Source organism: Mesoplodon bidens, assembly GCF_964165515.1.
Source record: "Mesoplodon bidens genome assembly, chromosome: 8".
Lineage (NCBI taxonomy): Eukaryota > Metazoa > Chordata > Mammalia > Artiodactyla > Ziphiidae > Mesoplodon > Mesoplodon bidens.
Window position 1 is genome coordinate 86,913,119 of NC_138165.1, and position 17,665 is coordinate 86,930,783.

At 36.8% G+C, this 17,665-nt stretch overlaps 1 protein-coding gene across 8 annotated transcripts in view; it reads right to left on the reverse strand.

Moving 5' to 3' along the window:
- The window catches only part of KANSL1L (KAT8 regulatory NSL complex subunit 1 like), a 176,473-nt gene that overhangs the window by 62,390 nt on the left and 96,418 nt on the right, over positions 1-17,665 (reverse strand). For all 8 annotated transcript variants that reach the window (XM_081242692.1, XM_081242696.1, XM_081242697.1 and 5 more), the window contains exon 6: positions 16,156-16,360. In XM_081242692.1, the coding sequence (XP_081098818.1) occupies positions 16,156-16,360 (205 nt within the window). The remainder of the gene's footprint in view (positions 1-16,155; positions 16,361-17,665) is intronic.

A 17,665-nucleotide genomic window follows, 5' to 3' on the forward strand; every position in this document is an offset into this window, starting at 1 on the left:
TCCCATATTTTTATTATAACCAGTAAAGAGAGGAGAGAGACCTTTAAGATGGCAGAAGAGTAAGACGTGGAGATCACCTTCCTCCCCACAAATACATCAGAAATACATATACATGTGGAACAACTCCTACAGAACACCTACTGAACACTGGCAGAAGACCTCAGACTTCCCCAAAGGCAAGAAACTCCCCACCTACCTGGGTAGGGCAAAAGAAAAAAGAAAAAACAAAAGAATAGGGACGGGACCTGCACATCTGGCAGGGAGCTGTGAAGGAGGAAAAGTTTCCACACACTAGGAAGGCTCTTCACTGGCGGAGATGAGGGATGGTGGGGGGGAAGCTTCAGAGCCACGGAGGAGAGTGTAGCAACAGGGGTGCAGAGGGCAAAGTGGAGAGATTCCTGCACAGAGAATGGGTGCCGACCAGCACTCAACAGCCTGAGAGGCTTGTCAGCTCACCCTCCGGGGCAGGTGTGGGCTGGGAGCTGACGCTCGGGCTTTGGAGGTCAGACGTCAGGAAGAGGATTGAGATTGGCTATGTGAACACAGCCTGAAGGGGGCTAGTGTGCCACAGCTAGCCGGAAAGGAGTCCAGGAAAAAGTCTGGACCTGCCTAAGAGACGAGACCATTACTTCAGGGTGCATGAGGAGAGGGGATTCAGAGCACCACCTAAACGAGCTCCAGAGACGGGCGCGAGCCGCGGCTATCAGCGAGGACCCCAGAGATGGGCATGAAACGCTAAGCCTGCTGCTGCAGCCACTAAGACGCCTGTGTGCAAGCCCAGGTCGCTAGCCACACGTCCCCTCCTGGGAGCCTGTGCAGCGCACCACTGCCAGGGTCCCGTGATCCAGGGACAACTTCCCCGGGAGAACACAGAGTGCACCTCAGGCTGTTGCAACGTCATGTTGGCCTCTGCTGCCGCAGGCTCGCCCCTCATACCATACTACTCCCTCCTCATGGCCTGAGTGAGCCAGAGCCCCTGAATCAGCTGCTACTTTAACCCCATCCTCTCTGAGCAATGAACAGATGCCCTCAGGCGACCTACATGCAGAGGTGGGGACAAATCCGAAGCTGAACCCCAGGACCTGCGCAAACAAAGAAGAGAAAGGGAAATGTCTCCCAGCAGCCTCAGGAGCAGCGAATTAAATCTCCACAATCAACGTGATGTACCCCGCATCTGTGGAATACCTGAGTAGACAATGAATCATCACAAAACTGAGGTGGTGGACTTTGGGAGCAATTATATATATATATATATATATATATATATATATATATATATATATATATATATATATATATATGTATGTATGTATGTATGTATATATATTCCTTTTTCTCTTTTTGTGAGTGTGTATGTGTATGCTTCTTTGTGTGAGTTTGTCCATATTGTTTTGCTTTTACCATTTGTCCTAGAGTTCTGTCTGCTTTATTTTTTTATTTTTATTTTTTTTTAGTATAACTTTTAGTGCTTGTCATCATTAGTGGATTGGTTTTTTGGTTTGGCTGCTCTTCTTTCTTTCTTTCTTTCCTTTCCTTCCTTCTTTCTTTTTCTCTTTCTTTCTCTCTTTCTTTCTTTTCTCTCTCTCTCTCTCCCCCTCCCTCCCTCCCTCTCCCTCCCTCTCCCTCTCCCTCGCCCACTTCTTCTGAGCCGTGTGGCTGACAGGGTCTTGGTGCTCCAGCCAGATATCAGGCCTGTGCCTCTGAGGTGGGAAAGCTGAGCTTCAGGACATTGGTCCACCAGAGATCTCCAGACTCCATGTAATATCAAACAGCGAAAGCTCTCTAGAGGTCTCCATCTCAATGCTAAGATCCAGCACCAGTCAATGACCAGTAAGCTACAGTGCTGCACACCCTATGCCAAACAACTAGCAAGACAAGAACAAACTCCACTCATTAGCAGACAGGCTGCCTACAATCATAATAAAGTCACAGACGCCCCAACACACACCACTGTATGCAGTCCTGCCCACCAGAAAGACAAGAGCCAGCCTCATCCACCAGAAAACAGGCACTAGTCCCTTCCACCAGGAAGGCTACAAAACCCACTGAACCAACCTTAGCCACTGTCGATAGACAACAAAAACAATGGGAAGTATGAACCTGCAGCCTGTGAAAAGGACACCCCAAACACAGTAAGTTAAGAAAAATGAGAAGACAGAGAAACACACAACAGATGAAGGAGCAAGGTAAAAACCCACCAGATTAAACAAATGAAGAGGAAATAGGCAGTCTACCTGAAAAAGAATTCAGAGTAATGATAGTAAAGATGATCCAGAATCTTGGAAATAGAATGGAGAAAATAAAAGAAATGTTTAACAAGGACCTAGAAGAACTAAAGAGCAAACAAACAATGATAAACAACACAATAAATGAAATTAAAAATTCTCTAGAAGGAATCAATAGCAGAATGACTGAGGCAGAAGAACGGATAAGTGACCTGAAAGATAAAACAGTGGAAATAAATAACACAGAGCAGAATAAAGAAAAAAGAATGAAAAGAATTGAGGACAGTCTCAGAGACCTCTGGAAAACATTAAATGCACCAACATTTGAATTATACGGGTCCCAAAAGAAGAAGAGAAGAAAAAAGGGACTGAGAAAATATTTGAAGAGATTATAATTGAAAACTTCCTTAATATGGGAAGGGACATAGTTAATCAAGTCCAGGAAGCACACATAGTCCCATAAAGGATAAATCCAAAGAGAAACACATCAAGATACATATTACTCAAATTATCAAAAATTAAATACAGAGAAAAAATATTAAAAGCAGCAAGGGAAAAACAACAAATAACGTACAAGGGAATCCCCATAAGGTTAACAGTTGATCTTTCAGCAGAAACTCTGCAAGCCAGAAGGAAGTGGCAGGACATATTTAAAGTGATGAAACGGAAAAACCTACAACCAAGATTACTCTACCCAGCAAGGATCTCATTCAGATTCGATGCAGAAATTAAAACCTTTACAGACAAGAAAAAGCTAAGAGAATTCAGCACCACCAAACCACCTTTACAACAAATGCTAAAGGAAATTCTCTAGACAGGAAACACAAGAGAAGGAAAAGACCTACAATAACAAACCCAAAACAATTAAGAAAATGGTAGTAGGAACATACATCTCAATAATTACATTAAATGTAAATGGATTAAATGCTCGAACCAAAAGACATAGACTGGCTGAATGGATACAGAAACAAGACCTGTATATATGCTGTCTACAAGAGACACACTTCAGACCTAGGGACACATACAGACTGAAAGTGAGGGGATGGAAAAAGGTATTCCATGCAAAGGGAAATCAAAAGAAAGCTGGGGTAGCAATACTCATATCAGATAAAGTAGACTGTAAAATAAAGAATGGTACAGGAGACAAGGAAGGACACTACATAATGATCAAGGGATTAATACAAGAAGAAGATATAACAATTGTAAATATTTATACACCCAACATAGAACACCTCAATAAATGAGGCAAATGCTAACAGCTATAAAAGGGGAAATTGACAGTAACACAGTCACAGTAGGGGACTTTAACACCTCACTGTCACCAATGGACAGATCATCCAAAATGAAAATAAATAAGGAAACACAAGATTTAAATGATACATTAAACAAGATGGACTTAATCGACATGTATAAGACATTCCATCCAAAAACAACAGAATACACTTTCTTCTCAAGTGCTCATGGAACATTCTCCCGGAGAGATCATATCTTGGGTCACAAATCAAGCCTCGGTAAATTTAAGACCTTGAAATAGTATCAAGTATCTTTTCTGATCACAACGCTGTGAGATTAGATATCAATTACAGAAAAAAATCTGTAAAAAATACAAACACATGGAGGCTAAACAATACACAACTTAATAATGAAGAGATCACTGAAGAAATCAAAGAGAAAATAAAAAATAACATAGAAACAAAAGACAATGAAAACAGGATGACGCAAAACCTATGGGATGCAGCAAAAGCAATTCTAAGAGGGAAGTTTATAGCAATACAAACCTACATCAAGAAACAAGAAACATCTCAAATAAACAACCTAACCTTACACCTAAAGCAATTAGAGAAAGAACAAAAAAACTCCAAAGTTAGCAGAAGGAAAGAAATCATAAAGATCAGATCAGAAATAAATGAAAAAGAAATGAAGGAAACAACAGCAAAGATCAATAAAATTAAAAGCTGGTTCTATGAGAAGATAAACAAAATTGGTAAACCATAAGTCAGACTCATCAAGAAAAAAGGGAGAAGATGCAAATCAGTAGGATTAGAAATGCAAAAAGGAGAAGTAACAACTGAGACTGCAGAAATACAAAGGATCATGAAAGATTACTACAAACAATTATATGCCAATAAAATGGACAACCTGGAAGAAATGGACACATTTTTAGAAAAGCACAACCTTCTGAGATTGGACCAGGAAGAAATAGAAAATATACACAGACCAATCACAAGCACTGAAATTGAAACTGTGATTAAAAATCTTCCAACAAACAAAAGCCCAGGACCAGATGGCTTGTCAGGCGAATTCTATCAAACATTTACAGAAGAGCTAACACCTATCTTTCTTAAACTGTTCCAAAATATAGCAGGGGGAGGAACACTCCCAAACTCATTCAATGAGGCCACCATCACCCTGATACCAAAACCAGACAAAGATGTCACAAAGAAAGAAACTACAGGCAGATATCACTGATGAACATAGATGCAAAAATCCTCAACAGAATACTAACAAATAGAATCCAACAGCACATTAAAAGGAGTATACACCATGATCAAGTGGGGCTTATCCCAGGAATGCAAGGATTCTTCAATATATGCAAATCAATCAATGGGATACACCACATTAACAAATTGAAGGAGAATAACCATATGATCATCTCAATAGATGCAGAAAAAGCTTTTGACAAAATTCAACACCCATTTATGAAAAAACCCTCCAGAAAGTAGGCATAGATGAAACTTACCTCAACATAATAAAGGCCATATATGACAAACCCACAGCCTACATCATTTTCAGTGGTTAAAAACTGAAACCATTTTCACTAAGATCAGGAACAAGACAAGGTTGTCCACTCTCACCACTATTATTCAACATAGTTTTGGAAGTTTTAGCCACAGCAATCAGAGAAGAAAAAGAAATAAAAGGAATCCAAATAGGTAAAGAAGAAGTAATGCTGTCACTGTCTGCAGATGACAAGATACTGTACACAAAGAATCCTAAAGACTCTACCAGAAACCTGCTAGAGGCAATCAACGAATTTGGTAAAGTTGCAGGATACAAAATTCATGCACAGAAATCTCTTGCATTCCTATACACTAATGATGAAAAATCTGAAAGAGAAATTAAGGAAACACTCCCATTTACCACTGCAACAAAAAGAATAAAATATCTAGGAATAAACCTACCTAAGGAGACAAAAGACCTGTATGCAGAAAACTATAAGACACTGATGGAAGAAATTAAAGATGATACAAATGGATGGAGAGATATACCATTTCTCTGGATTGGAAGAATCAACATTGTGAAAATGGCTATACTACCCAAAGCAATGTACAGATTCAATGCAATCCCTATCATACTACCAATGGCATTTTTCACAGAACTAGAACAAAAAATTTCACAATTTGTATGGAAACACAAAAGACCCAAAATAGCCCATGCAATCTTGAGAAAGAAAAACAGAGCTGAAGGAATCAGGCTTCCTGACTTCAGACTACACTACAAAGCTACAGTAATCAAGACAGTATGGTACTGGCACAAAAACAGAAATAGAGATCAATGGAACAGTACAGAAAGCCCAGAGATAAACCCACACACATATGTTTATCTTATTTTTGATAAATGATGCAAGAATATACAATGGAGAAAAGACAGCCTCTTCAATAAGTAGTGTTGGGAAAACTGGACAGCTACATGTAAAAGAATGAAATTAGAACATTCCTTAACACCATACACAAAAATAAACTTAAAATGGATTAAAGACCTAAATGTAAGGCCAGACACTATAAAATTCTTAGAGGAAAACATAGGCAGAACACTCTATGACATAAATCACAGAAAGATCCTTTTTGACCCACCTTCTAGACAAATGGAAATAAAAACAAAAATAAACAAATGGGACCTAATGAAACTTAAAAGCTTTTGGATAGCAAAGGAAACCATAAGCAAGATGAAAAAACAACCCTCAGAATGGAAGAAAATATTTGTAAATGAAGCAACTGACAAAGGATTAATCCCCCAAATTTACAAGCAGCTCATGCAGCTTGATATGAAAAAACAACCCAATCCAAAAATGGGCAGAAGACCTAAATAGACAGTTCTCCAAAGATATACAGTTTGCCAACAAACACATGAAAGGATGCTCAACATCACTAATCATTAGAGAAATGCAAATCAAAACTACAATGAGGTATCACCTCACACCAGTCAGAATGTCCATCGTCAAACAATCTACAAACAATAAATGCTGGAGAAGGTGTGGAGAAAAGGGAACACTCTTGCACTGTTGGTGGGAATGTAAACTGATACAGCCACTGTGGAGAACAGTATGGAGGTTCCTTAAAAAACTAAAAATAGAACTACCATACAATGCAGCAATCCCACTACTGGGCATGCACTCTGAGAAAACAATAATTCAAAAAGAGTCATGTACCACAATGTTCATTGCAGCTCTATTTACAATAGCCAGGACATGGAGGCAACCTAAGAGTCCATCAACAGATGAATAGATAAAGAAGATGTGGCACATATATACAATGGAATATTACTCAGCCATAAAAGGAAATGAAATTGAGTTATTTGTAGTCAGGCGGATGGACCCAGAGTCTGTCATAGACAGTGTAGTAAGTCAGAAAGAGAAAAACAAAAACCGTATGCTAACACATATGTATGGAATCTAAATAATAATAGTAATAATAATAATGGTTCTGGAAAACCTAAGGGCAGGAAAGGAATAAAGATGCAGACGTAGAGAATGGACTTGAGGAAATGGGGAGGGGGAAGGGTATGCTGGGACGAAGTGAGAGAGTGGTCTGGACATACATAAACTACCAAATGTAAAATAGATAGCTAGTGGGAAGAAGCCACATAGCACAGGGAGATCCACTCGGTGCTTTGTGACCACCTGGAGGGGTGGGATAGGGATGGTGGGAGGGAGACACAAGAGGGAGGAGATATGGGGATATATGTATATGTATAGCTGATTCACTTTGTTATAAAGCAGAAATTAACACACCATTGTAAAACAATTATACTCCAATAAAGATGTTTAAAAAAATAAAATAAAAAAATAAACAGTAAGGAGAAACCAGACCGAAATTCCACACTTTGCTAGTTAATCTGCTCAGCTACATATCCAAGAGTTCAATGCTTACAAGTTCTATTTTCCACTCAGCAGTAGAATATTATTCAGCCAACTTTTCTATCACTTTATAATAAAGATCACTTTTCTTCCAGTTTTTAACTTTTCCTTCTGAAATCTTACCAGAATCACCTTAGGTATTCATATTTCTTTCTAGTAACATCCTGTTCAAGACAATATATCTATTCTCTAAAATGACAGCACCTTTGTCTTCTATCCTCCTCACTTCCTTCTTAGCTTTCATTGGAATTTAGGCTTTTTTTAATCACACACCTCAAAATTCCTCCAGACTGTACCCAATTACCCAACTCCAAATCAATTCCACAATTTTAAGTTATCTATTAAAACAGTACCCTACTTCCTGGTACCAAAGTCTGTATTCGTTTTCTAGGGCTAACATAACAAACTGCCATATATTAGGTGGCTTAAAATCACAGAAATTAATTTTCTCATAGTTCTGGAGGCCCAAAATCCAAAACTGAGGTGTTAGTAGGGCTGAGCTTCCTTTGAAGGCTCTAGGGAGAACCTTTCCTTGCATCTTTCCACTTCTGATGGTTCCTGATGTTCCCTGGCTTGTAGTAGCATAAGTGTACTCTCTGCTTCCGTCTTCACAAAGCCTTCTTTGCTGTATCTCTGTGTCTCAGATCTCTCTCTCTCTTCTCCTATAAGCAGACCAGTCACAGGATTTAGGGCCTATCCTAACCCCCAAATCATCTTAACTCCAGATCCTTAACTTAATTATATCTACAAAGACTATTTCCAAAGAAGGTCACTGTATTAGTTAGTGTGCTAGGTCTATCACAACTAAGTACCACAACTGAGGGTTTAAACAACAGAAATTTACTCTTTCATAGTTTTGGAGGCTAGAGGTCAGATCAATGTTTCAGCAAGATTGGTTTCTTTTAAAGACTGTGAGGAAGAACCTATTTCATCCCTCTCTCCAGCTTCTGTTTTTGCTGCCAATCTTTTGTGTTCCTTGGTCTGTAAAAGTATAAGTCTGATCTCAATCTTCATCTTCACATGGCATTCACTCTGTATGTATGCATCTGTGTTCAGATTTCCCTTTTTATAAGGACACCAGCCATATTGGGTCATCTTCACATGGCATTCACTCTGTATGTATGCATCTGTGCTCAAATTTCCCTTTTTATAAGGACACCAGCCATATTGGGTTAGGGTCTACCCTAATCACCTCATTTTAACTAATTACATCTGCCTCAAACTTATATCCAAATAAGCTCACATTCTAAGGTACTAGGGGTTAGGACTTCAATATATGAGTTCTTGGGAACACAATTCAACTCAGAACAGTCACACTCATAAGTACCAGGAGTTAGACCACAGACATAACCTTTTTTTGGGGGGTGGTGTAAATATTTTGCCCAGTATAGTTGTTTGCTTTTTTTTTTTCTTTCAACACTTTGAATATTTCATTCCACTCTTTTTGCTTGCATGGTTTCTGAGAAGTTAGCTGTAATTCTTATCCTTGTTCTTCTACAGCTGTTTTTCTGCTATTTTTCAAGATTTTCTATATCTTTGGTCTTCTGCATTTTGAATATTATGCTTAAGTATTTATTTTTTGGTATTTATCCTGCTTGATGTTCTCCTGCTTCAGTTTTGTGAATGTGTGGTTTGGTGCTTGTCATTAACTTTGGAAAATTCTCATGTATTATTACTTCAAATATTTGTTTTTGCTCTGTTCTCTTTCTCTTCTTGGTATTCCAATCACTTATCTGAAACACCACCTGAGATTGCCCTCAAATTCTTGGATGTGCTGTTCCGTGTTGTTCATTCCCTTTTTTTTTTTTGCATTTCAGTTTGTGAAGTTTCTATTCACCTATATAAGCTTGCTGATTGTTTCCTCAGCCATGTCCAATCTACTGATGAGCCCATGAAAAGCATGCTTCATTTAGGTTACAATTATTTTTTTTTGTTCTAGCATTTACTTTTGATTCTTCTTAAGAGTTTCCATCTCTCTGCTTACATTACCTATCTGTTCTTGCATGTTTTCTACTTTACCCATTAAAGACTTTAACATATTAGTTATTTAAGAGAATTCCAATACCTTTGTCATATTTGAGCCTGGTTCTGATGAATTCTTTGTCTTTTCAGAGTTTTTTTTTCCCTAACATGGCCTGTAATTTTTTGTTGAAAGCTGAACATAATGTCATAGGATCTGAGGTAAACAGGCCTTTATTGTGAGATGTTATGTTAATCTAAGAGTCTGAGTGGGACTGTATTTAATACCAGTTATAGTTGTAGGTGCCAGAGGCCTCGAATTCTTCCAGTGTCCTTGTTTTTGTCTCCCCTGTTAAATAGTTCTCCTCAGAGAGACTATATATTTTGCAGCTGTAACCCACTGTTACTATACTGGAGTTCTGTTGGTGCTGTGGTAAAGAATGGGGGAGAGAGTATATCTACTATAGTAGCATAACCTACTATAATCTTACAATTAAATCTCAGTCTTTTGGTGGGTCTGTGTCCCTGGTCTGTGACTTTAACAAGTGTTTCTTATTTTCCACCCCCATTCTGTCTTAGGTGAGACAGAAAGGCTACAGAGGGCAGGAGTGGGAGAAATGCTCTTCTCTCAGGTGGAATAAGGCTCTGGTAAAGTTTATTTTCCCTGAAGAGTAAACCTTGTAACAGATAGTGCTCTAGGCTTATTTCATAAAGGTTACCCTTCCCTTCCATCCCAGAGACACTAGGGACCCTTTTTGGCTCTTCATTCTGAGAACTTAGTTGGGTGCCTAGAGGTAAAGTCCATGGACGTGTGAGGTGTAGGGTTCCCTTAGGCTGTAGTCCCCAGGAGTTTTTCACTCTCAGACTAGTCCACACTCAGCCTCAAGCAATTCATCAAAATTACCATTTAAGTGTTCCTACCAGTTAGTTTAGGATTGCTATGGTTTCTGCTCCAGGTAAGCAGATCTTGGCTGTGACTCCTTGGATTTGCCTGTCTCTCCATATTTCGGGTTGGCGGTTTGCTCTGCAACCTCAATTATCTGATGGGTTCATGAAAAGGCACTGATTTTCAGTCTGTTCACCTTTTTCTCGCTGTAAGGACAGTAGTGACAACTTCCAAGCTCTTTACATGTTGGAGCTGAAACCAGAATCCCCCTAATGTCTTTAATAGTATGATTTTTTTTGGTAACTTATACATGTAGTTATTGCAGTGAGAATATTGATCGGCCATCTATCTATACTATACGCTACCTAGTAGCAGAAGACTGCTACCTCTCTCCATTGCCCTTATATAAGGTGTTCTCAACCAGTACTCTAGAGAGTTAAACACTATAGAAAATGATTTAAATAATTATTTTCTAAATTCTGCCAAGGATGTTACATAGCTAGTACCATTCTAGATGCATAGGAGTTAGTTTATTACATAAAATGGATGCCTTAGTCATATTACCCCTTAATATTTCAATGTGTATTTCCTAGAATAAGTATATTTTCTTACATAACTGTAAAATATCACACTCAGAAAATTCAACATTGATACAATATTTTAATATAATCTAGCATCAATAGTCCAGTTTTGTCAATTGTCCCCATATTTTCCTTCTAAAAGAACTGTGATCTGGATCATAAATTCATTCAGTTGTCATATATCTTAGTCTCTCTTTCAATCTGAAGCAGTTCCTCAGGATTTCTTGGCTTTTATTACATTGGGTTTTGTTTGTTTGTTTTTGTTGTTTTTTTTTAAGTATACAGGCCAGTTTTCATTTCTTAATAGCATGTTTCTGATTTTGGCTTTGTCTGATGTTTCCTCATGATTAAATTCAGGTTATGTATGTCTGGTCAGGATACTACATAGTGATATTGTATCCTTCTAATAGGCTACGTTAGTTTTTTTATTTTTTTAATTTTTCTTATTGTTCAAGTTTTTAAACATATGCAAAAGCATGGAGAATAATATAGTGATCCCTTGTGTACCTACCTCTCCAAATTAACCTTTTACTGCTCTCACTTCGTCCATCCTCTTCTCCCTTTCTTTCCTTCACTTCATTGCTTTGCTCTGATATTTTCAAGCAAATTCTTAGCATTGTCATGTTACCCATTTCACTACTGAATGTACCTCTTAAAAATAAGGTCTTTTCCTTACATAACCACAATATCATTATCACACCAACAAAATTATCAATTATTCCTGAACAACATCTAATCATCAGCTGTGGTCAATTTTTCCCAATGATCTCAAAAATGTCTTTTCAGGGTTCTTGTTCAAATCAAGACACAAACCAAGTCCACACACTGTCTTTGGTTGCTGTGTTTCTCACATCAGTGTCATTCAGGGCCTTGGTGGGTCTCAGGAGTGCTGGCTCCTCCCTTGTCTTTCTGCTGCTCCAGCCCAGCCTGTTTGGCACTGACCTCTACTACCTCCTGCTGAATCCAGGGCAAACTCACACAACTAGGGCCCTCTCCTCCAGCCCCTGCACAGCATGGCCTGTGCCACAGGGACCCTGGGACCCGGAGGTCACTGTTCTCAGCTGTTCCTTTCTCTGAACAGACATAGGCTACGTTAGTTTTGATCACTCAGGCAAGATTATTGTCTGGTTCTCTACCATACAGTTAAGACAATATCAATATCCTGCTCCTCATCAAACTTTTCCTCAATCCTGACCCCAGACTTTTCATGCATTGATGATTCTTACCCAGTCAATCTTTACTATGATTATTGCAATGATTCTCTAATTTGACTGCTCACTCCACATTTATTAATCAGTATCCTACTCTATGCAAAAGTCTTCCCTTTCCCTTTTTAATCTCTCTCTCTCTCTCTCTCTCTCTCTCTCTCTCTCTCTCTCTCTCATCAGGATACATTCACGGCTACCTATCTTCTCACTGGGTTCATTACTGTCCTTAGCTATTTCAATGCTCAAAGAGCCCCAGATTTGGCCAGTGGAAGCCTCTTCAAACAAGGTCTTGGTTTTTTTTTTTTTTGACATGCCCCCATCATTTTTTTAAACACTTCCTTGCCTTCTGGTAACAATAAGACGTTCCAGGCCCATTTTATAGCCCCTTTTCTCCAACCCTGGAGATCAGACACTTCTCCAAAGATCTATATTTCCTTTCAGTAAGGAATAGTATTAGAAAACAAGAATGAGTGCCATGTGTTCTCACTGTTATCATGGTAAGTTTGAGTCTAGACTTGTTATATCCAATTTGGTAGCCATTATCCAAATGTGGCCATTTAAATCAAAATTAATAAAAATAAAAATTCAGTTCCTCAGCTGCACTAGTCACATTTCATGTGGTCAATAGTTACATGTATTTAGTAGCTACCATATTGGACAGCACAGATATTTATAGAGCATTTTCGTCATTACAGAAAGTTCTATTAGACATTACAGTTCTAGACCCTTTCAAAAAGCAAATCAAGGAAACACACACACACACACACACACACAAATTCTCACTCTTCATTGCCTTTTAAATATCTTTCTACATTCCACTACAATAATTCTTTCACATATTAATTATTTATTGAGCATATACTATTGGACAGTTACTGTTCAAGGCCCTATAGGTTCAGAAATATACAGTTCCTGTTCTCAAAAAACTTACAATGTAATGAGAAGACAGAAAAATAAATGGAACATTATTATAAAATAATGGATTATTATTATAACACAGGGTGCTACATCATTATATACCCCATAGTGGGAATATCAAGGAAGGCTTCCTGAGAGAAATGACATTTATTAAATTTAGAAAGGTAAATAACTATTACTCTGGAAATTTGGGCAATAAGTTGGGGGTGGGGCCATTTACTGTTCTCCATAATTTTTTCCACCTCTGTTACAATGACTAAAGTGCTTTTTGTTTGTTTGTTTGTTTTTTGCGTTACGCAGGCCTCTCACTGTTGTGGCCTCTCCCGTTGCGGAGCACAGGCTCCGGATGCGCAGGCTCAGCGGTCATGGCTCACGGGCCCAGCCGCTCTGCGGCATGTGGGATCTTCCCAGACTAGGGCACGAACCCGTGTCCCCTGCATCGGCAGGCAGACTCTCAACCACTGCGCCACCAGGGAAGCCCTAAAGTGCTTTTTTTTAAATATCCCCTTAAACCCTTTCAATATTCTGTTTATCCTTCAAAACCCATATTTTATGGTGCATTTCTAAATGCCTCTAACCAGATAAAGCCCCTTCCCCAATTCCCAAATAGACAGTCTACTGATTTCAAGCACATAAAAGTTTTGGTTTAGCCACTGTGGAAAACAGTATGGAGATTCCTCAGAAAACTAAAAATAGAATTACCATATGATCCAGCAATCCCACTCATGGGCATATATCCAGACAAAACTATAATTCAAAAAGATACATGCACCCTTGTGTTCACAGCAGCGCTATTCACAATAGCCAAGAAATGGAAACAACCTAAATATCTGTCAACAGATGAATGGCTAAAGAAGATGTGGTACATATATACAATGGAATACTACTCATACATAAAAAAGAATGAAATAATGCCATTTGCAGCAACATGGGTGCAACTAGAGATAATCATACTAAGTGAAGTAAGTCAGAAAGAGAAAGACAAATACCATATGATATCACTTACATGTGGAATCTAAAATATGACACAGATGAACCTATCTATGAAAACAGAAATGGAATCATGGACATAGAGAACAGACTGGTTGTTGCCAAGGGGGAGGGGGTTGGGGGAGGGATGGAGTGGGAGGTTGGGGTTAGCAGATGTAAGCTTTTATATAGAGAATGGATAAACAACAAAGTCCTAGTATATAGAACAGAGAACTATATTTAATATCCTATGATAACCATAATGGAAAAGAATATTAAAAAAAAGAATGTATATATATATATATATATATACAGTACAGTTATATATATATATATATATATATATATATATATATATCTATATATATATATATATCTGAATCACTTTGCTGTACAGCAGAAATTAACACAATACTGTAGATCAACTTCAATAAAAAATATTGATTAAAAAAATTTGGTTTATTTTTGTTGTTATCAATGTACTAATGGATAAGAACATGGCTTCGGAATCAGACTTATTGTTTACTAGCTGTATGACCTTGGGAAAGTTACTTAATCTCCCTAAACTTCAATTTCTGCATCTAAAGGTGGGATTGATAATGCCTCATAGCTTTATGTTTGAGGACTAAATAAAATAATGTACTGAAAATGCTTAGCATTATGACTGGAATATGGTAAATTATATGGTCTACTAGTAACAATGTTAGAATTGTTTCTTCCTTTGCTGAAAGTTTTAAATTTGTTCACACTTTTCCAGGCCAATCTTTATATTATCAAGACATATGCAGTACTTTAGTAATATTGAGCAAATCCCCTAAATTATTCAGATAGATTCCTTTCAGTCAGAATATTAAGGCATATTCATATGTGAGATATTTTTGATAGACAATTCTATTTATAACTATGAAATTATGAAATAATTTTCAAATATATTATTTCTTTATTGCTTGTAGTAACATTAAATAAAAATTATTAAATAAAATATATTCCTTATATAAAAACTTTAAATAAAATATTTTCCTATTAGGTTAATTAAATATGTAAAATTTCTTAAAATTCTGAAATAAAACTTTCTTAAAAATTTCAAGTTGGGAAAGCATACTACTAATACCTGAACTACTAAATGGCAAAAATCAATGTATTAATAAAAACTAATTTGTCAGAATTCATGTTCCTATTTACAAAAGGATCCTATAAAACCAAATTTGAAATTGGTTCCTAATGAAACAAAGCATCTTGATTTTTTATAGAAATATATTTAAAAATAGTTAATATAGTAATAATCAAAAACAATATTAAATCAAGGATAATGTCTTTCCTTTGACATATTATTTAAAATAGATAGCTAGTAGGAAGTAGCCGCATAGCACAGGGAGATCAGCTAGGTGGTTTGTGACCACCTAGAGGTGTGGGATGGCGGGGTGGGAGGGAGGGAGATGCAAGAGGGAAGAGATATGGGAACATATGTATATGTATAACTGATTCACTTTGTTATAAAGCAGAAACACACCATTGTAAAGCAATTATACTCCAATAAAGATGTTAAAAATATATATATATATTGTAAAATAAGGCATAAATAAATAAATAAACTTGATCAAACATTTCCCAGATTTTCCCAAATCATCACCATTATTATTCATTCCCACAATAAATATTTAATATTGGCATATAAAAAATAAAATAGAAAAAAAGCACGTTATACCATGAGAACTAGAGATAATTTTGCCCTCCGTCACAGCTTATTTAGATATGCACTGAAAGATGTAAACCTAACATGTTGCTAACAAATGAAAAATATGCTTTTCAAAATGAACGCTTTTAATGAAGCATATTTTATTTGCAAAAAGGGTAAGCATGGTCATCTAAAACTTCATTGCTTATATGAAAAAGGAGTGCTCACCAGGTTTAACAAATACCAAACATAAAAGGGAGAGCAATGTCATTTCCTCCAAAATAACTGACAACCCTGCAGATTGTTACTTTTTTCTTTATTAAGCAAAAGGCAAATATATAATACACTTGTGTTTTCCTTGTTACCCTTACCAGTAAAATTTTAAAATCAACTTGATATGTACATTTCTTTCAAACTAGTTTAAGCATAATAGTGATTAAAAAAATGGAAATGTGAGAAGTTTCAGAATACACTGCTGTGTTTAAAAATTATTAAATCCCACTTATTCTAAACAACTGTGTACAGTTCATATCCTCTAACTTGTGAAATATATTGACAGTAAAATCTTTGTTCATGTTTTCCCAAAGGCAACCTTACCTGCGGAGTCCAATAAAAAGTAGGGCTCAATCTGTAGAGTTTTCGTTTGTGGAAACTCTGAAGTGGCCTTGTTCGAGCTGCTGTACTCATGATAGTCAAGGATGGAGATTTCAATCTTGTCCTGTCTTTTCTCCTTTTCTTACTGTGCTTCTGGTTAAGTAACCAGCTACTGGAGGAAGAGAGCTCATCTAAATTCTCTGAAGCACTGATATGCCATGAAATAAATGGGAGTGGAGGGAATAAAACAAAACAAACAAACAAAAAAGACAAAGAAAACTAAATGTAAATCACCTTGATCTATTATGACAGAAGAGTATTAATTTTAGCCAATTTTGTAGTAACAATCGATGAAAGAATTAATATTAATGGGAAATTACATTTCAAGTTGTGAATACAGAATTTCTATTTTCTCCTGCAAAACAAATATCCCATAGGTTAGAGATGCTTACATGAGTTCACTAGTACAATGTAAATGTTCACTGTAAATCAATAATTCATGAATATTACACAGTTTTGAAACAATTTACATAAAATTCTTTTTGAATAAGGGTGAAATTATATAGGATTACAGGTTTTAAAAGGACTAAAATCTCATCACTACATCATTAGCTGCTCTTACATAAGCATTACATATCGTTTCAGTGAATTCTGAAACAAATATGCAATCCGATTACGTTTTAAGAATCTTTTTAAACTTCTGATGACACAGAAGCCACAAACTACACATGAAATAAGCATAATTTTATAATCATTCTTCATATTAATTTTTAAACATTTATTTAAATATTTTAAAACATCAGAACATTAGGAGGAAGTTAATTCTTGTCACCACATAAATTTAAATTCATTTATACCAGTATATTATATATAAAATATTCGACTTTTTGGGCACTATAAAATACCAGTTTCAACCTTATTTATATAAGACAAAAGCTAGTCAACTTAGCATTCTAAGATCAACAAGTGAAACTGCTGTACGTGATACTGTTAATCAACATATGAATTCTAAATGTGCTATTTGGTTCAAGTAGAATCAGTGCTTAATGGTAAGCATAAGATATGGTTTTTCTATAGCAGTATCATTGGTTTTGAATATTTACAGCTGCTATAAGATATTCTACTATCTTGTAGATAAAGCAAGTAATTCAAAAACACTTTACATAGTAATAAGAAACCAGAAATAAAAGTACCTGAATGGCTTGTGTTGGTGAAACCAAAATAAAATATAGAATTTGGTGACTACATATAAATAAAACTGAGTATGTACTACTGGTCAGACCAGTATAGTGAAATTGGTCTGGCCCCTGCCGCTGGCTCTCCTGCTGCACTGTGAATCACACTCCGTCTGGTTCCCTGTGCTCCAGCTGCACTGCCTCCTTTCATTTCAAATAACTTGCACTCATTACTCACTATTATATATAATTTCTGCTTCCTGGAATTTTCTCACATCCTCCTTCACTTAGATAATTTCCAATAATCATCTGGCTCTCAGTTCAAAAGTCATTTCCTC